Source organism: Tenrec ecaudatus, chromosome 11 (assembly GCF_050624435.1).
Source record: "Tenrec ecaudatus isolate mTenEca1 chromosome 11, mTenEca1.hap1, whole genome shotgun sequence".
Lineage (NCBI taxonomy): Eukaryota > Metazoa > Chordata > Mammalia > Afrosoricida > Tenrecidae > Tenrec > Tenrec ecaudatus.
This window is the reverse complement of record NC_134540.1, coordinates 31,721-57,195: the sequence shown is the minus strand read 5'-3', so window position 1 is coordinate 57,195 and position 25,475 is coordinate 31,721. Positions and strand designations below refer to the sequence as shown.

General features: G+C 43.4%; 1 protein-coding gene and 1 pseudogene across 3 annotated transcripts; one reads left to right on the top strand and one right to left on the bottom strand.

Moving 5' to 3' along the window:
* Positions 1-410: 410 nt before the first annotated feature.
* Positions 411-23,477, bottom strand: LOC142461120 (zinc finger protein 555-like). Of its 3 annotated transcripts, XM_075562739.1 has the most exons (6): positions 23,330-23,477; positions 15,719-15,965; positions 11,627-11,728; positions 7,631-7,793; positions 6,407-6,557; positions 411-1,471 (listed from the first exon to the last, which is right to left on the bottom strand). In XM_075562739.1, the coding sequence occupies exons 4-6, from the start codon at positions 7,764-7,766 to the stop codon at positions 766-768; spliced, it is 993 nt and encodes a 330-aa protein (XP_075418854.1). In that variant the 5' UTR covers positions 7,767-7,793; positions 11,627-11,728; positions 15,719-15,965; positions 23,330-23,477; the 3' UTR covers positions 411-765. The 3 variants fall into 3 exon arrangements, with proteins under 3 accessions (XP_075418854.1, XP_075418855.1, XP_075418853.1); XM_075562740.1 differs by lacking the exon at positions 11,627-11,728 and having other exon boundaries at positions 7,631-7,813; XM_075562738.1 differs by lacking the exon at positions 11,627-11,728.
* On the top strand, positions 9,128-10,933 carry LOC142461571 (eukaryotic translation initiation factor 3 subunit F pseudogene; annotated as a pseudogene).
* Positions 23,478-25,475: the final 1,998 nt, after the last annotated feature.

The window sequence follows — 25,475 nt, the reverse complement described above, 5'->3', positions numbered from 1 at the left end:
TATTTAAGTCTCACCACCAGTTTCATTCTCCTCCAGCTGCAGGTACTCTTCAGTGAATACCGTCTTTTGGTTGGAGATGGGTTAACTTCTGAAGGGAAGCGGCAATGATTTGTTCATGAATCCTACCAGAACCCCAAGATTAGTGCATAAGAGAAGCAGAGTACTGGATGCCTCAGCTAGACAGTGTGGCACAGAGCAACATCAAATTCAAAATAATAATTTGAGGCAATAGTGATCAATGGTTCTATAGTTAGTAGACACAGTAAGATATATGTAGAGCCTCAAAAAGGACCTCTCAATGAGTAGTTAGGAATACAAAGGGTAAAATTCTTAACTTTTCATTGGATAAAAGTGGAAAACATGGAAATAAAGCACAACCAATTACCCAAAAACCATTCTCAATCCAAATATAAGATCAGCACATTTTATTGCAATTGAACATTAACTTAAAAATTTAAAACCACAAACTCATGGATGTTCAGGCTGCTCCCTAAATCCTTGTGACACAAAAAGCTTTGAGGTTAATTTAGCATGAACTGAGAAAGTACACACCTGCACAGGTGCTCATGATACTGAAGAATTAGCCATTTATTCAGACAGATGTATACTTACGATGAAAGTGTGTTTCCCCAAAGGCACGAATTAATTTTCATGATCCCTTCTTTCCATTTCTGTTGCCTTCTCACTCACTGAGATGCTTTCTCTTATGAGAGACTTCAAGGAATTTGTAGTTTGAAGCATCAGTAAGTGGAAAACCATCCTTCCTTAACATTTCTCTTTACTGCAAGTGTGCTTATGCACAGAGAAGTCTGAGGACCAACGAAAGGTTTTGCCACATTCCTTACACTCATAAGGCCTCTCTCCACTGTGAACTCTCCTATGTCTGATGAGGGATGAATAATGAGAAAAGGCTCTGCCACATTCTTTACATTTATAAGGCTTCTCTCCACTGTGAATTATCATATGTTTAATGACATTTGAGGACACACTAAAGGCTTTCCCACATTCCTTACATCCATACGGCTTCTCCCCACTGTGAGTTCTCATATGACTATTGAGGGATGAAGACCGAACAAAGGCTTTCCCACATTCCTGACATTCATAAGGCCTTTCTCCATTGTGACTGCTCATATGTGTACGGAGGTGAGAGGGATAGCGAAAGGCTTTGCCACATTCTCTACATTCATAGGGTTTCTTTCCGGTAACAGTCTGCACTGGGGTCCTGGGGTAAGGAGGCCAACTGCAGGCTTTTCCACATCCCTTATCTTGATAGGAATCATATTCAAAGTGAGAGCTGATATGTTGTGTAAGTGACGAATGATCCATGGAGGATTTTTCACACGGAAGGTATGATGAACAATAGGCTTCCACAGGAGTTCTTCTGAGCACAGAGACATCTAGAACCCAGCTGAAGGTCTGTCCACACTGAGAGTCTTCAGTGACTTCACTGACATTCTCTATCATATGCCTTCTGTTAAAAAACAGCAACAACAGTTAAATATGGTATGTTTCTTAGTTTCACCAATACTTGTCACAGTAAAAATGCTATCTTTTTTACCTTGAATTACTTCACGTTTCAGATTAAATTGTCTGACAAAGATGCTACCATTATTTTCATTTTATTTCAACACTTTGGTTACTTCTAATTGTATATAAGTGAAATATGCTTTAATTATTCAGTACTTCACATACTTAAGAGCTCACAAAATGGGAAAGTCATCAGTCAAAAGACCCCTAACAGTAACAGGTTTGAGATACATATACCACAAGAGTTACAATGCACGCCTGTGTTTCTGTTCATATACTGTGTCAGTTACAAAATTTCATGTCAACCTGTACATACATATAAAAGTATAGGGGAGAAGTTTAGCCTGCAGGGCCATGGGAAATTCCCCTTCTCTCTCCACCTTCACTTTCCTGTTGGATGACCTGATTCCTGCAAGAATCACTGTCATTGGATCCACACAAATCTGCACCCACAGGCTTGTGATCTTCCTGCCTTCTGCATCACTATATGTGGCTGTGTGAGTCTGAAGAGAGGCTTGTGGACTAATATCAGACTTATGTACCTGAGTTGTACTGGGCTTGGATGTTTCTTAGATATAATATTAATTCTTGATATATAGCGCTTTCTTCTACATATGAGTTTCTCTCGATTTGTTTCTCTAACCTAGCCTAACACATTATGGAACCTGGGGAGTGGGATACTAGAGAAACATATCATGAAAATGGACAGTGTATGCTTGTCTGACCTCTGCCTTATAGTTTTTCTTGGTTGGCTAGCCAGAGGTGAGATAGGGCCATACTGTTCACTAGGTTGTTTTCTGGAAAGGGCATGGGAAGTGACGGCTTTGAGTCTTAAAAGTTATCTTTGGTTATGCCTATATGAAAGGGTGAAAATGAATGTGATTAATGTATTTGTGCTCAGGGGGTGAAATTGCCCCGTGAACTTCTCTGGGTCCATGTTGCCTAGTCAAAAGACTGACTGAAGGCCTGGTCCAGGCTTGATGCAGGCAGAGGTCTAAGGCCATACTGCATATGAATGGGGTAGTTTAGATGAGAAAAGATTGCATTTGACGGTTTTAAGAATTGAATTTAGGATCTAGCTCTACAAGGATTATACTGATTTCTTCTCTTTATCGTTACTGATATACTGTGTGATAGAAATGATCAAGTATGAATAGAAAGTGTTTGTAAGCTTACAGCCTTCAGCTATTAAATCGATTTTGTTAAATGGGTACATATAGGAAATGCCTGCACAAAGGCATGCCCTACTAAGTGCCTTTGAGTGCCCAGTACATTTGCACTGTAAAAGACATGACACTGAAGGGGGGGAAAAAAAGGGGTTGGGGGAGCATTTGGCCTTTTTGAAATTTGAACTAGCACTTTGCTCCTGAATCCGGAAAACTGTTTGTTAGTCTGGAGTGACTAGAGAATCAAATTCACAGACACTCATATGAGTATAAGAAAGAGCTTACTATAAGGAGTAACTATTTATTAAGAAAACATCCCAGCCCAATCCAGATAAATCCCTAAGTCCAACTTTAACCGATATGTCCAATAGTAGTCCATACATTCCTCTTCAGACTCAGGCAACACATGCAATGACAACAAATGCTGGAAGATCACAGGTCAGTGGGTGGAAAGTCTTGTGGTGGTGGAATTATCTCAGCACTGGTGTATGTTTCCATGTGGCTCCTCCAGCTCTGATTCTATCAGTGTGTACCATGAGGCTTGTCAACAGGAATGTCAAGCAGAGAGTGAAGGTCTAGCTACTTATCTCTGTAGCACCTCCAAATGAGGTCATCAAGTTGTGACCTGATTGACAAGCTAAATTCCACCCCTTCACTCTTAATAGTCTCACGCTGACACCAGATTATGTAACTATCACAGACCACCCTTTCTTAATTTGACACTTTCACACGACTTTTTAGTCATATCTATTTTTTAAACAAGCAATAATAAAATCATATCTGTACCTAACAGGATGAAACTAAAATGGACACAATTAAAAAAATGTGCCACCTTCATTTAAACATAACATTCTACTAGTGAACAACAACAAAATATCCTGTACTTTTTTTTTATGACTTGAACATCTAAAATTTTATTTCCATGATTGATTCTTTTTTTTTAAAAACATTTTATTAGGGGCTCATACAACTCTTATCACAGTCCATACATATACATACATCAATTGTATAAAGCACATCTGTACATTCTTTGCCCTAATCATTTTCTTTTCTTTCTTTTTTTTTCCTTTTCTTTTTTTACATTTTATTAGGGGCTCATACAACTCTGATCACAATCCATACATATACATACATCAATTGTATAAAGCACATCCATACATTCCCCGCCCCAATCATTCTCAAAGCATTTGCTCTCCACTTAAGCCCTTTGCATCAGGTCCTCTTTTTTTTTTCCCCTCCCTCCCGGCTCCCCCCTCCCTCATGTGCCCTTTATAATTTATATATCGTTATTTTGTCATATCTTGCTCTATCCGGAGTCTCCCTTCCCCCCTTCTCTGCCGTCCCTCTCCCAGGGAGGAGGTCACATGTGGATCCCTGTAATCAGTTCAATATCCTGTACTTATTTGAACACCTACACCATAATCCTATGATTATATTCCCCCACCTATGAGAGTTTGTAAGCCAACTACGTCATGCTTTTAGCCTCCAATTTTGGGTATCCAATTTCTGTACTGCCCTCTTGCATCAACCCAGTGCTCTGAGGAGACAACACAATTATTTCATGTGAAGAATCTTCTTTCCAATTGGAACCTTGTAAAGTCTGCATCCGTAAGTGTTTGGGCCTGGGCTGGACCAGGTAGTCCCCACCTCCTCTCTGGCTCCTCAGGAAGCTGAAACTTCACAGCCCCCATTCCCATCCTCTCCTGGAAGATGGATGACCTACTGAACTATTCAACTCCTGTACCAGCACCCCAGGAAGCTATTTACCTTCTGAGGTCAATCTGCATAGCCCATTCCCCCAGGACTTCAAAGAGCATGTCTGCAAACAAGATCATCTCCCACTGATCGCATCCTGACTCAAGGCCCTACGGCTGCAAGCGATAAATAAATTAAAATTCTCCCTTCTGTTAGCGTACACTTCCTTAGCTGGAACCCTATATATCTCCCACCACCTCACCAATAGGCTGCGGCGGAACTCATCTGAGAGTTTCCCCTCGCCTTAATAAAGCCTCGCTATACTTCTCATTCCTGGCTAAGCCTCATCTCCTTCTGCACCTCTGCCTCCAACCTCTCAATAAGCAGTCAGGCCATCCATAAAGATGAAAGCAATGTGCATCAGTTCACATGCTCAAAAAATCTCTCCATCTGGTCATGTTCTGGTCACCTCAATGTGGGCTGCCTCACTTAGTCTCACAGGGTTGGCTGCCTTGCCTTTAGACCAAGGGAATGGTCACAAATCCTCAACAACCCTAGCCTCCTTGGCTAGGTCATGAAACGTCAGACCAGTTAACCCATTCCTGTCTTCTCCTTCATTCCCTGTGGACCAGGTCCATGGGCGTGAGTGGCCAGACTCGACCGGTGTCTTTATTGCCGAGTTTCTATTACTTTTACTCCACAAGTGGATCCAGGTTGTCACCTAGCAAGCATTACTTTAAAGCAGGGGTCCTTAAACTTTTTAAACAGGGGACCAGTTTACTGTCCCTCAGACCTGTTGGAGGGCTCAACTATAGTTTAACAAAATAAACTATGAACAAATTCCCATGTATACTGCACATATCTTATTTTGAAGTAAAAACACAAATGGGGCTAAAACACCTGGCAGACTGGATAAATGTCTTTGGCAGGCCATGTGTGGCCTGCAGGCCATTGAGGACCTGCTTTAAAGGCTTCTTTTAAAGTTCAGTCTTAGAGAGTAGAATTTATGACTAAAAATGTTTTCCAGCTAATGGCACAAACCACTAGTTCAAAATTTAAAAAGCCAAAGAGTTCCTTTTTCCTTCAATCTGCCAACAGCCCCCTAGGCAAGTCTCTTCACCTTCTAATGTCCTGAGCCCAGAAGACACTGGGTGGCGCTTATCCTTTTAGAGCCTTCTTTGCAGGCCTGTCCTAACCCATTCAAATTCCAATTTCATGGCTGAAGGCAAGTAGTCTTACAAACTGGATTTTTCCTTCCCAATTATCATTTCTATCCATCATTTTATCAATGGCGGATCCTAAATACAATTCTTAAAGCAGTCCAGTTCAACCCTTATCTAAACTATTCCATTGATACAAAGTATGGCATTAGAACTCTCACTGAATCAAGCCAGGCCAGGCTTTCTGTTAGCCATTTTCACTTAGCAGCATGGTCTCTGAGAAATTCAAGTGGCGATTTCACCCTCTTAGCTCCCAGCATACATTAATCACATTCATCTTTGCCATTTGAAACAGGAATAACCAAAGACAACAACCAAAGAAGAGAACCAAAACTTTAGTTTCCCATATTCTTTCCAGAAAACAACCCAGTAAACTGCATGGGCATATCTGACCTCTGACTAGCAAAAGAAGAAAAAGTGCCATGGAGCAGAGATCAAACAAACATGCACTCTTCATCTCTATGATTTGCTCCTTTAGTGCCCCACTTCCAAGGAAGAGGGACTTATGAACCACTATGGGACGTAAGGACTCAAGTTGGACTGGGCTGGAATGTTCTCCTTGACAATATAAAGCTCTTTCTTACACATATATAAGCGTCTCTGGATTTATTTCTCTAGTTAAACCAGCCTAACACATAGACATTAGAGGGAATTCTAAAAGGTCTTAGAAAATTAAGATTATATTTCCAATAACCACTAACTTTTTAAAGATTTCTCTGATACACACATTTTAATGTCATGACAGCATCTTCAAATTCTCTTCTGAAGCACTGTCTGTATCAAGCTAGTGACACTCACCTCACACATTCAGTTTGTTCTTTATTCTGATCTTCAGTGACATGCAAGTCACAGAGTTCTCCTAACATAGAGGACCAGGTGTCATTTTTCATGAATTTCACTATTGTATTTTCAGTGGACAACTTTTCTTCATCATCCAAGTTTTGAGAAACTGAAAAATGATTTGTTAAAATTTAAAAGAAAAGGCAATACTCAGAGTGAAAAGGTCATTTAAGAAAAAAAATTTCAATGCATTTTCCTGTCACAGAATTTTTGCAGTGGTCAAAAAGCAAGTCACCAAGACATACTACCATGTAGACTGAGACTGACAGTGACAGAAATGGAAAACCATGGGAAGAAGAAAGCAGACAGGTATTTGTTGCAATCCTCATGGAACATGAAGAGAGGAATGAGGGCCATCTTTCTCTGTGAGCACTGGTGTGTTGGAAGGATAGTCAGAGAAGCAAGCTCAATCTCTGTGCTTGCTCAACCCAAAAGAGACCAGTTCAAACTGACTTCTTCAAATCTCATTCCCTCCATGCAGGCCTGGTCCTTCAGAGGCTTCTTCCCTCCTGCAGCCCTCAACACTGGCGGTGCTGGAAGTGCTACCTGCACTCTCCTCAGGTCTTCCTCTGGCTACTCGGGGACAACAGATGTGTGTGGCTGACCTGCTGCTCATGGAGAAAGACCTATCACAAGGGAAGACAGTAACAGGCAAGAACACTTCCCTGACACTGAGGCAAGACTTTGTTAGTCAAGGTGTCCAGAGTGTGGGCAGATGTAAATTTAACTATAACACAACTACCTGGTCAAACAAGTGACAGACATAGTAAGCCTCAATACAAGACTCAGATGACAAATATTCTCTCTGTGCACCAAAGAAAGTGCTTAAATCAATGCTCATACTGACAACAGTAAAAAAAAAAAACACCCTTAAAGCTTTAAGTCATAATTGAAATAAAATGTCTATTTAATAAACAGAGCTCTATATTCATGGGGAGACGTGACATGATGCTCCACAGGACAAATGACCACACTTGTAGTACAGTATATACTCGAGTATAAGCCAAGTTTTTAAAGCACATTTTTAATGCAGTTTTTGTAGTAAAATTAGGAGCCTCAGCTGATATTCAGATCGGCTTATATCAACAGAGTCCCATTACTAGACCCACACTGGGGAGTACCAAGAATGGGTATGCCATATGTGGTCAGAGAATGTAACTTTTAAAAAGAAGTCATCCATACCTACAGAGGCCAGGTTTCTGATGGTTTCCAGCATCACATCTCTGTAGAGTTTCCTCTGAGAAAGATCCAGCAAAGCCCACTCTTCCTGGGAAAAGTTCACAGCCACATCTTCGAGGGCCACTGCGTCCTGAAACATCCTGGTTCAGCAAGTTACCTTGTAGTTCTCAAGTAGAGAGAAAATACCTTGAAAATGATGATGGCAACATATGTACAAAAGTGCTTGACACAATGGATTCATGTATGGATTGTGGTAAAAGCTGAAAGAGCCACCAATAAAATGATTTTAAAAACCCAAAAATGTATCATGTAGTTCAGTGTGTGAAAGGAGGGGAAGGATGAGAGTCCTTGGCAACTAAGATTTCATAGGGATTTGATGTGACAGTCAGTGTCCTACGAATGGCTAACCTAGGTCTGAGCAATCGCCCATCCCCTCACTGTCTAGACTTACTTCAGTGCCAACTACGGTATCTAAAACACTTTGCCCTTGTGTTTGCTGACTATGTGTTTTACTAAGTTCACTGAAGCACAGAGGCTTTGGCGGCTAAACTGTACATGAGCATCAGGAAAGAGAGACTAACACTCCAGCCAGTGAGATGTTCCCATCCATCATTTATCATGTTTTCCATCTCAAAACAGGCCCTAGAGTCTCTCTGGGAAGTTGATTCATGACACACAGCAAGTGAGGCAGAGGAATGACAGGAGGCACTCACCCTGTGATGTGAGGGTCCCTAAGGGGAGTCCCTGGGTGGCACAGGCAGTTAAACCTTCAGCCACAAAAGGTTGGAGGGTGAAGGCCAGAGAATGGCTGAAAATATGAACCACTGAGAGTTCTATGGAGTGTAGTTTTACTCTGAAACACATGGGAATCATGATTTGAAATCAAATACGAGGGAGAAAGATGGTTTTTAATCAAATAATTGCCCAATTCGAATAGTTTATTTCTATGCTAAAACCAATTGCAACATATTAGTTTTAGTTGCGAGAATGTAACATTAGACTACATCCAGAAGTCCTAAGTAAGTATCATGAGATACAGAAAACTCTTCAAAAGATTAACAGAGGCAGGGGAAGGGAGGGTTTAGCAAAAAACGCCACAGACAGGGGAATAACGGGAATGAAAATCAACAAGGAGGAGGACATAGAGATCCTGGGGGTGTTGGAGCAACAGCAATCTAGCCGAGAGGGATTACTAAGACGGTGAGAATGATGGTGGGACAGGAGGAAGGTAAAAGGAAACAAAGCTATCTAGGAAGCAAAGCTATGGCTACAGGTATAAAAACAGATGTGTATATATGTAATTATATTAATTCCTACAAATAGAGGTATTAGCCTATGTACATGTATTTAGATGGCAATACATTGCGGTAGTTGATGGAGTTTGGGTCCCTGCTTAAGACCTCTCTCAAAGCAAGAACACTCTGTTCTAATAACCTTGCATTCTGTGATGCTCACCCTCCCGGCCCAATTGATGAAGACAAAATGCGTGCACAAGCAAATATGGTGAAGAAAGCTAATGGCGCTCAGGTATCAGACAATTGGACATCCCTTTGCAGAAGGGTTACAGGGAAGAGATGAGCCAGTCAGGATGCAGTATAGCACTGAGGAAGCACAGAACTTTCCTCTAGTTCTTTGGTGCTTCCTTCACCCCACTATCATGACCTCAATTCTAACTTAAAAATCAGATCAGACCAGAGCATGCACACTGCTACAGATAAAAGCATGCAACACAGGGAATCCAGGACAGATAAACCCCTCAGGGTCAACAAGGAGAGTAGAGATACCAGGAGGATTAGGGGAGGGTGCGGGGAGAAAGGAGGAATCTATCACAAGGATCAATCTATTAGCCCCTCAAGGGGGATGAATAATGGAAAAGTGGGTGAGGGGCGACATAGGACGATGTAAGATATGGAAATAATCTGTAACTTATCAAGGGTTTGTGAGGGACGGAGGGGGCAGGGAGGAGGGGGAAGAAATGGGAAGCTTATATCAGGGGCTCAAATGGGAAAAAAATGCATTGAAAAAGATGATGGCGGCATATGTGTAAATGTGCTTGACTCATTGGATGAATGTATGGATTGTGGTAAGAGATGTAAGAACCCCCAATAAAAGTATTTTAAAAAAATTGCCTCATTGCAAAAGCATGTGGAACAAATAGGCAAATTTTCTAGAGAAAAATCTGCAAAATACATTCCCTCATTTAGTAAACTTTAATTTAGCAACAACTCCTCACTAGAGAATGATTCTCAGAAAGCTGTCTTGGGTTCTCTTCCGACAAGATGGCTACAATGATTCCACCAGCCAGTGCTCCTCCTGCCACTCCTGTCACAGCACTGGATGCAGCAGTATCTCCTGATCCCAACCCAGGCCTGGGTCCAGCCCCAGCCCCAGACTGAGCTCCTGAGTCGTCATCTGACAGGAGAACAGTACTGGCTATGGCAGCACAACTCCACCTCAGTGTAAGTCCTAGTGCACATGCTGGCACCTCTGCCACCTTGGTCTCTGATCCCAGGGCCCTTTCCTGCTGTACCTGGTCATTTTAGCTTCCATCGAGGGCAGCAATGAAAGAAGAAACCATGGTGCTGCCCCAGTTATGGGGACCCTGCTGGGCAGTGTCCACGAGCACTCAGTGGACAGTAGCAATGCTTTTCAGTGGCTCACAATGAATCTGAACAGGAAGTTGTCTGTTAACATGGAATTTGTGAGGAACATGTAAGGATTGCACGAGAATGTCTCTCTGAATGAGTTCATCCTGGGCTGGTACACCACAGTCCATGACATCACCGAGCACTCCGTGCTGGTCCATGACTACTACAGCCCAGAGACGCCCAGCCTCATTCACCTCACAGTGGACACCAGCCTCCAGAATGGCCGTGTGTGCATCAAAGCCTCTGTCAGTACTGGGACCTCTGACTGTGAGGTAGCATATTATGACACCAAATATATCAAAGTGCCCTGATTATGAATAGCTGTTTCAGCCCCCACTGGGTGATCAGACTCTGCAGCGACAAGCAGCACATTGAGTGCGTCAGCGCATCCAGGATGCCCTAAGGATGTTGCAGTGTGCAGAGGATGTGCTGTCTGGAAAGGGGTCTGCTGACAATACTGTGGGCAGCTTCTTAAGTCTCTGCTTAACCAAGTACCCAAAATCATTCATGATGCCTTTGAGACCAAGCTCAACAGCGACATCAGGGGCCGAGTGTGGGAACCTATCTGGCCAATCTTACACAGGTGTGTCCATCTGTGAATGGGTCCCAGGAAACACTACTGACCCCAAACCCAGGGTGCAGAATAGAGTGTCGGTGAAATGGTTTCTTTATTGTCTAGACTCATTCTGAATCAGGCAACCAATGTGACTAAATAAACAGAGCCTGCCTTTCAAAAAGAGAAAAGAAATAGTGAGGAGATTTTGCAGAAAATGGAAAGAGACAGAGCAGTAATATTCTCAAGAGCAGAATTTACTCTTGAGTCACTGAAACCGTGTAAGCAGATCTGCAATAGATAGGTACATTCATAAACGGGAGCACGCATACGTGGCAACAGGGGTAGACCAGGGCCACAACCACCAGCATGTATCAAACTCAAAAGCATCCTGAAGAAAACACATAACTGATGAAACCAGACACGATTGACAATTAAGTTTACAAAGAGGTAAATTAAACAGCATAAAGCTGATGGATTAAGATTGGGTGCTACAGTGCTGCCTACTTCTTAGACACAATGAAACACCCCTTGAGACTGACTTCCTGGGTTTGTAGGTCAGGACCATAGACTCGTGGGACTTCACAGTCCGCTGGTATAAGACAGTTCTAAAACTGTATGTTCTGCATCCTACTTTGCCAAGTCAGTGCTTGGATCTTAAAAGCTTTTGAGTAGCCATCTAAGGAACAACTTCTGTGATTTATTCATCTGGAGCTAAAGAGAAAGAAAACAACCAAAGCCTCAAAGGAGACTATAATCCACTGCACTAACTGTTACAAGAGCCACAACTTCACCTACCTTGAGACCAAATAAAGTAGAGGAGACGGTGCTGGTTACTGTTCTGATTACGGCTATAATGGACAGGTCATGATGCAATGGGAGCAAAATGTGGAACGAAATCTCCAATTCACATAACACAAAATAAAAAAGAACAGCGTTACTGGGTAAGTTGAGAACGAAGGACTCCATTAGATTATTGCCATGAGATACTGTTTATAATTCACACTGCAATGAGTCCCTGCAGTCTTGGCTGAAATAGGCTGGTTAATAATAATAAAAAAATCACCTTATGAGATCAAATGACCACTATAATTTTAAAAACGATGAAGCTGTAAAAGGGCAAGAAAATGAGATTCATAGAAAGTGAACAACCAGAGCAGAAATATTGAGTCTACTGATGAATTCTGAAGACTATAATCAATCTCATAGAACTATTTGTGTAGAAGTTATTGAATGGGAACTAAAACTGCCGTGGAAACATTCACTTGCACACAGACACAATCACAGGAAGATGAGAACACAGTACTTTGTTATGAAATTAAAACAAGGCAATTCAGGGTCAATTATAACAATAAGAATCTTAGCAATAGTAAAGTTACCAAATGCACGTATTAATAATCTTCAGTCAGGAGGAGAATTCAGATGGGAACCCACTGGGAGGTCATAAAAACTGACAATGCCTACGTATCATCAGAAATCCTGATGCCTGTGATTTAAGCCAGACACGGCCAGTGTATGCACAGCTTATGATAAGTTGTTGTTGTTAGGTGCCATCAAGTCAGCTCGGACCCACAGTGACCCTATGCACAACAAAAGGAAACACTGTGGCATCCTCACAATTGTTCCTATGAGTGAGCCCACTGATGCAGCCACTGTGTCAATCCATCTCGTTGAGGACCTTCCTCTTTTACACGGCACCTCCACTTTACCAAACATGACGTCCTTCTTCAGGGACTGGTCTCTCCTGACAGCATGTCCAAAGTAGATAAGACAGTCTTGCCATCCTTGCCTCTAAGGAGCACTCTGGTCTTACTTCTTCCAATACAGACTGGTTTGTCCTTTTGGCAGCCCATGGTAGTTTCAGTATTCTTCTTCAGAACAATTCAGATTTGTCCATTCTTCTACCGTCCTTATTCAATGTCCAACTATCATACATATATGTATATATATGTATATATATGTGTATATATGTGTATATATATGTATATATATGTATGTGTGTATATATATATATATATATATATATATATATATATATATGGCAATGGCAAGGTCCGGGGCACCGTAATCAAGGAAATATTCTTGCTCTTTAATATTCCGAGGACATCGTGTGCAACTTATTTACCTAATGCAACTCTGCTTTTAATCTATTGGTTATTGCACTCATAAGCACTGATTATTGTGGATGCAACCACGACAAAACCCTTGACAAATTAAACTGTTTCTCCACTTATCATGATGTTATCTACTAGCCCAGTTGTGAGGCTGTCGGTGTTGCTAACATTGAGTTCTAATCCACACTGAAGCTGCAGTCCTTGATCTTCATCAGCAAGTGCTGCAATTCCTCCTCACTTTCAGTAAGCAAGCTTCTGTGATCTGCGTATCACAGGTTGTCAATCTCCTTTCCTCTAATCGAAGTGCCACATTCTTCTTCAAATAACCCAATTCCCCTGATGATTTGCTCAGCATACAGATTGAACAAGTATGGTGAGAGGATTCTACAGTGACCCACACCTCTCCTGACTTTAAACCATGCAGTATTCCATTGCTTGGGTAACTGGCTCTTGATCAATGTACAAGTTCCTCATGAGCACAAGGAAGTGTTCCAGAATTCCTTACTGCTCAAGGTTATCCACAGGTGATGAAGGGTCACACAGTCAAATGCCTCTGCGCAGTCAATGAAACACAAGGAAACAACTTTCTGGTTTTCTCTGCTTTGAGCCAAGAGGGATGTGACATCAGCAATGCCATCCCCTGTTCCATGCCCTCTTCTGAATCCAGTCTGAATGTCTGGAAGCTTCATATCAATGAACAGCTGCAACCACTATTGGGCCATCTTTAAGAAAAATTTTGTTTCAGTGCTTTATCAATGAAATCATTCTATAGTTTGAGATTCTGTTGGGTCACCTTTTCTTATGATAGAATTGACAATAAAAGTCTTAACAATGGCATAATACTTGGAAATGAAATTCCCACTTAATAATATCATAAAGTCATGTGAAAACCTCTTCAATGTAATAGAACCTATCTTATTTCAGACAGCTACCATGTCTATATGTTGGATACCTATTGTTCATTCCACATTGATATTCACTAGATCATACTTTCTAAGGCAATATTCTATAAAAATCCAAAGGACCGTTTGTGAAAATATGGTAAAAACCTCATGATCTTAGTAGTTTGGTTGGAAGATAACCTTTAGTATTGCTTGCAACTCAATGCAAAGAACATCAAAAACCTCAAAAGAGGACCGATATGTCACATCATATTGAATGGAAAAGAGATTGAAGTTGTCAAGGATTTCAGCCTGCTTGGACCCTCAAGTGATGCTCAAGGAAGCAGCAGTCTAGAGATGAAATGATCCCAGCCACTGCGTAAATTTGCTGCCCAAGACCTCTTTAGAGCGTTGAAAAGCAGGGACATTACTTTAAGGATTAAGGTATTACTGACGCAAACTATGGTATTTTGAATTGCCTCATATGCACGTGAAAGTTGGACACTGAATAAGATGGAAGAGGCACTGGGCCAATTGAATTATGTATTGTCAATGAATAGTGAAAGCAGTATGGATTGTCAAAGAACAAACAATATGCCTTAGAATAAATACAACCTGAATGCTTCTAGCAGTCAAGGATGGCAAGACTTTGTGTTACTTACATTGGGCACGGTGTCAAGAGAGACGGGCCCCTGGAAAAGGACATCATGCTTGGTAGAAGGGCTATAGATAAAAGAAAGGCTCTCAACAAGATGGACGGACACACTGGCCTAACAATGGACTCAAACACAGAAGTCACTGTAAAGATGGCACTGGACCAGGCAATGTTTCCTTCTGTAAAGAAAAGGTCACGATGGGTCTGGAGCACCTGGATGGTGCCTAACAATAACACATAGGTATAAATACTCCAGGATCGTTTGTGAATTAAACAGCAAGTATAAATACTAAGCTACCCTTTATATAATAGAGGAAAACTAATAACGCAATTTACTATACATTTTTCCTCTTATGTCAGTTCAAATACGCATTCACCTACTTCAGAATTTGCACCTTTAAACTGAATATTTCTCAGTAGGAATACAAGCTACTCTAGAAACTTTCTTGCAATGAAAACTGTAACCCAAGAAAATAAATACATCATCTGACATGTTGAGCTCATCATGAAGAAAGGACCCCTTTTTTATTCATTCCCATGCCAGACTGTACAGAGCAGATGAAAAGTAGAAACTTAAATACCAGCTCCAGGCAGAAATGGGGGGAACACTAATCCTTAGATGGGAACAAAAAGTTTCTCACACACCTGAAAACCTCCAGGAAAAAGCATCCCCCCTTAACAGGTGGCTCTGGAGAACTCCCACGAGCCAGTAGAGCTCCCTGTCCACTGCAAATGATTTCACTGGAGAATTCACGAGGACCAAGCCCCTCCCTTGGACCCTATCAACAATCAGCACTTTATCCCACTGACTCCCTCCCAGTTTAGCTACCACACCACACAGGGGCAGAGGTGGGACTGTGCTTGGGGCAAGAATGGCTCTGCAGGACCTTGGACTTAGCCTTCTCAATCAGGGTAAATCCATCTTCAAACTCTAGTACGTGGTTCTGTCAGTCAACAGGGAGGACTAAAGGCCAGGATGGGGCCATGTCAGCACAGAGAGTCATATGTGGAAGGTGATCTCAGACATACACGGCTTGAAAAATCACAAATGTGTACAGTAAATATCCAGAAACAGGGGAGCAGGGCCCCAAGATGATGCATGGGGTTCAGCCCATTGGCTTCTCCCAGTTACTCTTAAACCTGATAGAAAAATCTCAGGCCCTAAAATGTACAGCCCCCAACAATTCCATCCAGCCTCACCCCTTCCAGTTACAAAGTCCCAGGACCCTGTGGCACTCACCATTTCCAGGCTACAGCTTCTGAAGGTGCGAGTGAATGTGCTCTCTGAGCACAAGGAGTCTCTCTAGGAAGAGGCTGCTGGTGCAGACAGAGCCACTGGGCAGTCTGGAGGCAGGTGAATGATGTTTCGTCCACAGGCAGGCAGAGCAGCACACACCCTTGCTCGGAATTTCATGAAAGTCCAAAACAGTCGACCTTGGTCTCCAGCTATCTAGCTGGACTGGCTCTCTGTTCACCAAGCCTGCGACCTGAAATGGAAGGTGACAGTGTTGAGTAACCTCCTTACTCAGCTGTTGCCCTGGGCAGTGTCCTCCCAGGGTAGACCCTACTACACACTTGACAGGGAGTTCAGGTGGCACCATGTCTCAAAGGTCCCTCTATTAACCTACAGGTGAACCATTGGAACCCACTAGCTGCCCCACGGGAGAAAGGTGTTGCAGTCAGCTACCATGAGGATACACATCCCTGGAAAGCTGTGCGGCAGGGGCCTGTTGACTTGGTCTCACAGAGTGGACTCCATGGAAAGAGGTTTGAGTTTCTATATACTTGGCTCCATCCAAACTGATGCACGTTTCTCTTGCCTCCTAACAAATTGTGAACATAGCGCTACCACCAACAACACCAATACTAAATACTCTTGTAGACGTGTTTTTAATGAGTTACCACAGACACACAGTCACTTTTCCATAGATTCCCCAAGAAGGGCTGGGTTGCTTGTATTGAGCTCAGAGAGGTTAGAGAAGACGTGAGGAATTGGATCATGCAAGTGGGGAATTGAAGCCAGATGCCCCACATGGAGGTTGAGGATTATACCACTGAACCCTCAGTTCCACCTCAATTTCTGAGACTCCATGAATGTTTCACACAGAGGCAATGTTGTTTACATTGTTAACTTTAATGACAGCCATCCCAGTGGGCCTCAAGCAGCATCTCACTTTGGGGATGACTTGTATTTCCCTGATCACTACAGACTGCCGTCTTCTCCTGTGCTTACTGACTCCACAGCAAAGGAGGAGTGTCCATATATGTACTTCAAACTGGTTGTGTGTCTTCTATGCAGACAACATCCATACAGGTTCCTTTATTGTGCCAGCATTTATTCATTGTTTGTTGGTTTTGAGGTGAAGAAATTTACATATTATCAATAGTAAACCCTCAATGTACATATGTTTCCTAAATGTTTCCATGATCTGCAGTTTGCATCTATGATTTCTGGATAAAGTTTCTGATTTGGATCAGAGGGGTGGGTCCTTGTGCCTCAGAGTAGAACATCACTCTGTAGTGATCTCTCCAGCTTTGACATTTTCCAAGGAATTTCCAGGCCTTTCTTCTTACTTACTTTCATCTATTTTAGTCTTTTTTATGTCTTTCTATGTGTCATAGTTTTTCATGCACAAGTTTCCCCCTTGTGTTTAAACTTACTCCCAGGTGTGTGGCACACCCCACTCTGCTGTTTTAGACACTATTCTAAGTGGAAAGGTTTCCTCAAGACCCTTTAAAGCTCTTTGTTCGGGTTATAGATCTGAAGCAGATTTTTGCATGTTATACCACTTTCTACAATTTTGCTGAGTTCATTTATTAGCCCTCATAATCGATGGAATCTTAGGGCTAATAATGTAGGATTTACCATCTGCAAATATGGAAATACCTTCAAAATGGAACCACAGGTGCAGGTGTATGAAGGGCAGAGCCATGTACATGAGGAGTCACAGCTAGAGGGCCCATCGTCAGGGACCGTAACTCAGTTGCTATGACCGGAACTGACCCCATGGCACCAAATAACAACAACAACATCCCGAATGCATTGCCGCTGAGTGATAATGCCTTCCTGAAAACATTGTTTTTGCTGTGCTTTAAACAGACTGATGTTCTCTTTAAACATTCGTCCTATATTTGTTATTGCCACTGTGCTCTAAGCCAGTGGTTCTTAACCTTCTAATGCTGCGACCCTTCAACACAATTCCTCATGTTGTGGTGACCCCCACCCATAAAATTATTTTCATTGCTACTTCATGTCTGTAATTTTGCTACTGCTATAAATTGTAATGTATATGCAGGGTGTATTATGCGACCCCTGTGAAAGGGTTGTTTGTCCCATGAGGGGTCAAGAGCCACAGGCTGAGAACCTCTGCTCTCAGCATTAGCTTCCCCCTCTCACCACTGTACGCACTTAGGAAATCGTTCCTCTCAGAGTGGGTTAGTGGATGTTAGTAGTCACACTTCAGTTTCTTGCTCAAGATGTCAGAGATTTCATTATTAGAAGCTGCCTTCGGTCAGCTCCTGTACTTCTTTTGGTTTCTTTGTTATAATTTTCCAGAATTTCTGCCTCAGGAAAGCAACAACAAGACTCAGTGTGCCTGGAATGGCTAATTCAGGAAGGATGATGCTGTACTCAAGGTTAAAAAAAATCTCATTTCTGGGTCACTCCTGAGGTGCTGCTGCCTGCAATAGGATAATACATATACATATCTACAAAGATTAGTTCACACAACTATTATTCAAATTCACTCAGCAAAAACTAAAGGTAGTGACCCAAACACTGAAGAATTCCAACAACTTCTTCAGTATGAAATTGATCAAGATGTAATAAGGATGTAGTGATAAATCCTAGGAAAGCAAAAATGGAAACTCCGAGGACGGATTGTAACATAGGTCATTGGTGGTACAAAGGAAGAGGATAGAGCATGACAGAACTTGTAAGACCAGGTTGAAAACACATGTTTTCAACAAAACAAATGGCAACATTAGAGGCCAAATACACAGGAATCAAATTAACTACATTTTTTGGGGAAAGATGATGTAAAAGTAGCTGAAGGACAGCCAGTAGCTGACTGGAAACCCAGGGGGAAACTACAGAAAATGAAAACAAATCCATGAGAGCAGAAAGATGACCCTTGAGTATAACCTTTGTACATTGTGAGACCATCTACAGAACAGATTTGATGCACTGAGCAAAATGACCAAAAGCAGGAGCTATGGAAGAACATCATTCATGGCGAAAGCTAGCGGTCCTTCAAAAGGGAAGAACACAGTAGAGTCAGCAGATTGTGAACCTGCTCTTGAATGTAGACGAGCTGAAGCACATGGAAGAAATGAGGAGGAGGGAATTCCAAAGGCAGGTCAAGAGGACACAGTAAAGCATTACAGGGAACTGTGCCCAGGCCGGGACTTAGAAAACCAAAGCAAGGAAACCCACTCAGCACATCTCAAGCGGAAAGAAATAAAGAACAAAAAAGGCTCAAGGTGCCATACTGAAGGAGTCTGTGAGCACAGACACTGAATGATACAAGAAGCATTAAGAGATAAAGACTCACTAAACCAAAAGAACTGATGGGCATTCAACCATTTCAAGAGGTGGCCTATGACCAAGAACATAGCACCCTAGACACATTTAACTGCATTTTCTGTTGTCAGGGACTGTATCTCATCTAGAGAAAGCTACAGTGGCTCAGTGGCACTTGATGTCTAAGCCAAATGGTTGGCAGTTCAAATCTATACAAGGGTTGGGAACAGACACAACCTTGAAACCCCTAAGGAATAGTCCTTCCCTGAATATGTGGGGTCACCAAGATTGATGGATTCAAAAGAAAATAAAAAATAACAGAGAGTTCTGGCCTTTGTCCTGCCTTCTGGGAAGCCACTTCTAAGTAGTAGTGAGAGGACAGCCTTTGTGATCCACAGCGGGGCCCTTGGTCCACACCTGAGAGTTTACACAACTGTTTGCACACATTGGAAGCTGGTCATGCCAGAAGGACACAAACATGAACAAGCAAATGAGAGCCCGCAGCAGGAGGTAACAGGAACCCAGTGGGAGTAAGTTAGTGAATGCAGGGATTGATGTGGGGGGTACTAGGCTTGTAAAGATGCACTTAATTAAAAAAAAAAAAAGATGCACTTAAATGGGGTGTGTGTCAGGCGAGAGAAGCTGATTTCAAGAGATCAAATAGAGAGTGAATTTTAGAAAATAATGATGGCAACATATTTACAAATATGCTTGATACAATTGACGTATGGATTGTTATAAGAGCCCCCAATAAAATGATCTTTTAATTTAAATAAATAAATAAAAGATGCACTTAAGCAAGAGACTAACCAAAGGAAGAAATCACTGAAGCATGTTCAAGAGCACACCGTCCTGGTTCACAGTCCTGGGCAGGACAGAACCAGAGAGATCCCCATCAGGCCTGGGGGCTGCCTCTAATAGGTAGTTGAGAGGGGGCATATTTTACGAATAGGAGGGCTAGAAGTGTGAATTTGGCCAAAAGGGCAAGGGGACTTTAAGTGAAATCCAGATGTGACATGTGGGTGGGGCAAGGGAGAGTCAGTGAGGAGAGAACTTTTATCTGTTATCTGGGATTTCCTGAATGTGAGAGTTCATTAGGAAGGTGGCCACACCTGCTATTCTGAAATAAGGAATGTTGAAGCAGAGACTGGAAGCAAAGGAATGCTGAGACTTTTACAAATGGAGTTTAGGTTTTTTATACTAGGGCTTTGAGCCCCATGATGCCAGCCTGACTAGGGAGATGGGAGATAGGTGGAGTAGAGACCAGACACATGGGCCACAATCCAGCCAATTATCCCTATGAGACAAGTGGACCCGGAAGCACATGTGAGCATGCTGTATTGGCGATAATCCATGATAATCCATGGGTTCTGTGTCACCATCAATGTCATCGGGCACACCCTGACGGTGAGGAAGCTGACAGAGAAAGATGAGCCTATTACTTTAGTAAACAGTCTCATGCAATCAAAGGGGGCAGTTCTACCCTGGCCTGCAAGGCTGCCATGATTTGGCATCAACTCGATGGTAGTGAGTTTCATTTCGGAGTTTACGGAAACAAGACAAGGCTTTCTAGTCCTGTACAGAGTTATAGTCTTGGGAACTCACAGGGGCTGTTCTACCTTGTCCTACAGAGTCACCAAGTGAGAACTGCAAGATTCAGTGAGCTTGCTTTGTTTTTGCTTTACTCTCTCTCCCCTTTGTTTCTTCTTTGACTGGTTCTTTTCTATTTTCCCTCTAAAAATGGGACAAAATTGTGATAGGTTCCAGCAGGTTCTAAGAATTTCTACATGGAACTGGAGGGTGGTCTCTGCAAAAGCCCTAACCTGCAGTCGGTTTCAGAGTCTCAGACTGATTTGGCTGCTAGTTCCCTTAACCTCAGTTTAACCTGAGGTTAGGGTCTCACTCTCACTGCCACTGAGCTGATGTGATTCACAGTGAACCTACAGGACTGGGGAGAATGGCCACTGTGGGTTTCCAACACTGTAACTCTTTACAGGAGTAGAAAGCCTCTTCTTCCTCCCATGGGAGCAACTGGTGGTTGCAAACTGCTGACATTGGGGTTAACAGTCAACGTATGACCACTATGCAACCAGGATTCCTCCCAATTTTGGCTAACTATGCTATTATTTTATCTACACTTATACTTAATTTAATGCTATTTAAGATAAAATGTAAAAAGATTCAATGAGAAACATGCACACAGATTACAAAAGGAAATCAACATGATTACTTATTCACACATCCTGATGCAAGAACCTACAGTAACCCAGTCCCTTCATTTTCAGCCTACCTCTGACACAAAACCCAAGATTTCCTCATCAAAGATGACAGTTTCCACACATCATACAGCCTCGGGGGTATGAGGAGCTCACTGACAGTGATGACTTAGCCATAAATGCACTGGAACTTTAAGAAGGTTGAGGAAGAATTTAAACAAGAGAGTGGAATTTCACCATTAACTTTTGAAGCCACTGCACACCTATTCCTAATTTATGTTAAACAGAACATTCTGTGTAATGAATATTCTGTAATCCCTTTAACATTATGAATATGAAGCATGTTCAGGATAACTGATCTTGCATGATGACTTGAAAAGGGCATAAAGCGTCTATCTTGTAAAAATTCCTAGTAAACTGATACTGTTTTCATGCCAGATACTGAACAATGAGTGCAGTCAGGCTACACCACGCCCACATTTTTCACACAGACCCGAGAGCTGAAAACCCACAGGATTTCCCTGTGTTCCATGGTCTTGCACATTTTTTTCCACTGGGTACTTACTCATCCTATTAGACTGCTACCTCCTTTTATAATTTATAATTTTGAGTTTTCCACCTTGCACAGACGGTGGTTTGGAAGGTATATTTGTGCACCTGTACATGTGATGTGTAAATGTGTGTCGTGTGTGACTGTGCATTAATATTTTGCTTTCCAGAACATTATTTTGTCTTTTTTATGAGCGAGGGGTGTGAATGGTGAGCAGAAACAGCTGTGCATAGAAAGATGGGAATTTGATTCTCCTGAGATTCCATGGATGGCTACGTGATGTCTGGCTGGGACTCAGTCACTGAAACCCCTGTGCAGCCCGCTGTACTGACTGACACACAGGAAGTGTCCATGAGCTGCAGTGGAGGGAAAATGAAGGTTACTAGGTAGCACAGATGGTATAGACTGATAAACTAAGGGCTAGCAGTTCAAACTCACCCAGTAATAATGCAGGAAAAACCCTAGGGCAGTCTACTCTAACAAACAGGGTTGCCAGGAGATGCAATTCACTGCATCCCACCTGATCTAATGAAAAATTAAACGTGATACTAGTGTAGTAACATCTAAGTATACAAACACAATTTAGTTGAAAACACTAAATCAACAAAATCCTCAATGAAAATCCCCAGGTCTATACTGCATGGAAACTTAAGCACACTGAAGACTCAGTGAGTCTACATTCAGGAACAAGCAGCCCGACTAGGGCCCTGGTTGAACAAATAGCTGCTACATAATCCCTAGGCAGTTGGAGCCCAAGACCTGGCCTTGGTAGCACACAGAGGGCAGCCAGAGACCCTCAGGAGGAGTTCTGAGGTCATATGGCATCCTAACCTTGAGAATGGAGGAAGCGCACCACCAGTGACCCCAAACTGCGCCTTTGTCAGAGACACGGATGGAGCACTCACCACATGATCGGGAATATGCCAGTTAGGTTGAAATGGGACAATAACAATTCTATTCCTGCACGTTCTGTGGTCTAGAAATACAGCTGAGATAATCTCTCCGGGATAAAAGGAAATAAAAAGGAGTAGGCTGGCATGCCCCAGTCTAGCACCTTGAAATAAGAGAAAATCACAACATTAAAAAGGAAGCAAAACGCAACACATCCACTTGGACTTGGGACCTATGTCATAACAGGGAAACGGCCAGAGACGAGGCCTTGTGGCCCACCAAGAAAGAAGTACTCAGACAAGGGCGCCTCGTCCAAACGGAGCTCTCGGCCCGGTGTCGCTGAGACGTCTCTGGGCCGGAACCGCGCATCCCCGCGACCCCGGACTGGGGCGCGGGCAGCGGCTGGGCCTTTCCGAGGGGCTACCGGGGGGCGGGATCCCCGAGGGGCTCTGAGCAGTCAAAGGGGGCAGGGAGGCCAGCCCTGAGGTGGAACGGCGGGGGGCCGGGCCGGAGCGGGTTAACCGGAAACGAGGGACGCGGTGACGCAGGCGTCGCGCGGCGGGATCGAGAGGGGCAGCGCAGGGGGGACCACCGGAACCCCAAGAAACGTCTGGGGACGCCGGGCCTCGGGGACACCCCGCCGGGACCGCGCCAGAGCAAGCAACCACTCACCCACTGGGACCGTCGCTGCGGGCGCTCTTCCGCGTCGACGAGCGATGTCGTCACCGGAAGGACGTCACCAGGGCGCGGCGTCAGGAGGAGGGGGGCGCCCGGGCCGGCGCGGCGCGCGCGGGGCTACGCGGAGGGGCCCTCGGGCGCCGACCGTCGTCCTCCCGGCGCCGGACGCTGGGCTGCCCTCCACGCCCGCCCGGGCTCCCCGCCAGCTTCCCGGGGGAATCCGACCCTTTCCTTCCGCTGCCTTCTCCGGCGGCGCTCCTGGGCTCCGATACTGGTTTTCGGGCCAGGACCCCCGTCCGTGGTGCCTGTGAACGGGGATGCACTGGTTGCGGGGGTTGGTGGCGTGCGGCCCCCTTAGTCTTTCTCCAGCCTCTTGTAGGTCACGCTGTTTCCTCGTCGCCTCTGTGGCCCGCAGGAGGAAGTCAGGAGGATATAGTTTTTGGTTGCTGGTTGGTTTGTTGCTGTTGTTGGCAGAGGTGGCCTCGTGAAGTTTTGATTTTCTCCAGCCTCCAAGGGAATATGATTCTTCTCCTTTTACTACATTCTAAGATGGGTCTAACTGGCGCCTGTACTGATTTACAGTCTCAGAAACCCTGTGTCTGACCCCTAAAATTGGAATGGACTGGTTGCCTCACCAGTGTGTGTGTGTGTGTGTGTGTGTGTGTGTGTGTGTGTGTGTGTGTGTGTGTGTGTGTGAGAGAGAGAGAGAGAGAGAGAAAGAAGAGAAGATGTGGGCATAAAGCAAACGCCAAGCAACATAAGGGAGAATGTTGTTGGCTGCTGTTGAACTGATTCCTGTGTGCATGCACAGTGACCTGCTGTGTGCACCATAGTGACCCCTCAGAAGCAGATCAAGCCTGCCTTTCAACTGAAATTCTGATAATTCACAATTTGCATAAGTCTGTAGATAACAGTGAAAGCCCAAATTCTATTTGCACAGTCCCCACCTGGATTAAGCTTCCAGTTAGTTCCTTCAGACCATTGACCAGGGATGTGAACACTCTTGCCACCAGGCAGAGGGCATTGGAAAGTGGATTACCACTTAGGCAGTCCATGGTGGGGCTTAGAGACTTGCCTAAATGTATCCTTGAATCTAGGCTACCATTCTGGGCTGCATACTCATGAGTCATGCCCCTAACGCCTTGGTTGTTAGGCCCTGGACCAGTCTTGTAAACTGTCCTGTTTAATACTGGTCCAAATCCTTGTCCTCTTCTTGCTTCTGTAGTCCCACCTGGAACTGTGATGTTGGGATCTGCCGCCATGTCCTTTCAAGTCTGTGAATCTCAGATAACCCTTACATATCAGTAAGACCTCATGCTAATAGTTTCCCTCCCCTCATCTCGATGGCATGTGTTTGTCCTGTTTAAGATTTAATAAATTATCTTTGAGATTTGGGGTCTTATTTATACCCCAAAACACAAGACATCTCTGGGTATATTCCAGCTGCCATCTTTTTAGCTAGTAGTCAAGAAGTTAGCTGTTATGTCACCCAGGAAGCTGGCGAAAGGATGATCACCAGACCAAATCCATTATTCTCTCCACTTGTTTCCTAGCCTTTGATTCTCTACCTTGGAGGCAACCATGGTCTTTTTGTTTTGATGATCATGTACGCATGTGCAAGCATAGCTTACCTTTTACTCTTCTGTATTTGCCTATTTCATTAAATATATTTTGATATTCTTCCAAATGGATTCATACAGAACGACCTCATTCATTTAAGAGTGCATGCTGTCATACAATACAGCTATGATAAAATGCATTTAACCAACCTCTCTTTTTTCTCTGTGTATTTTACCAATTTTCCTGTCAAAGTTAATCATATCTGAGTTTGCTTTCAGGGACACCTTATGTCTAGTCCCCCTTGAATCCTAGGGCCTGGAGTCCTCCTCCTCTTCAGAAACAATCTCTGTGCAGGTGTGCTGGTATATGAACTCTGAACTCTCTCCCTAAAACAAAAAATAAAACCCAAACTCACTGCCATCAAGTCACAGCCAATTCACAGTGACCCTCTCTGAGTTTCTGAGACTGTAACTGTCTATGGGAGTAGACCAACATACAATTTTGGACATTTGTGGTTTACCGAAGGGAGGGGGAGGCCAGTGAGGGGTAAATTTCAAGAACTAAAATGCAAGCGCCTGAT

What these genes read in the sequence shown, in the direction of transcription:
- LOC142461120 (XM_075562739.1), bottom strand. Translation starts at nt 7,766, where the DNA reads ATGTTTCAGGACGCAGTGGCCCTCGAAGATGTGGCTGTGAACTTTTCC. An exon ending in CAGAAACCTGGCCTCTGTAG is followed by an intron (nt 6,558 to 7,630) that starts GTATGGATGACT and finishes ATCATTTTTCAG; the next exon opens with TTTCTCAAAACTTGGATGAT. An exon ending in GAACAAACTGAATGTGTGAG is followed by an intron (nt 1,472 to 6,406) that starts GTGAGTGTCACT and finishes GTTTTTTAACAG; the next exon opens with AAGGCATATGATAGAGAATG.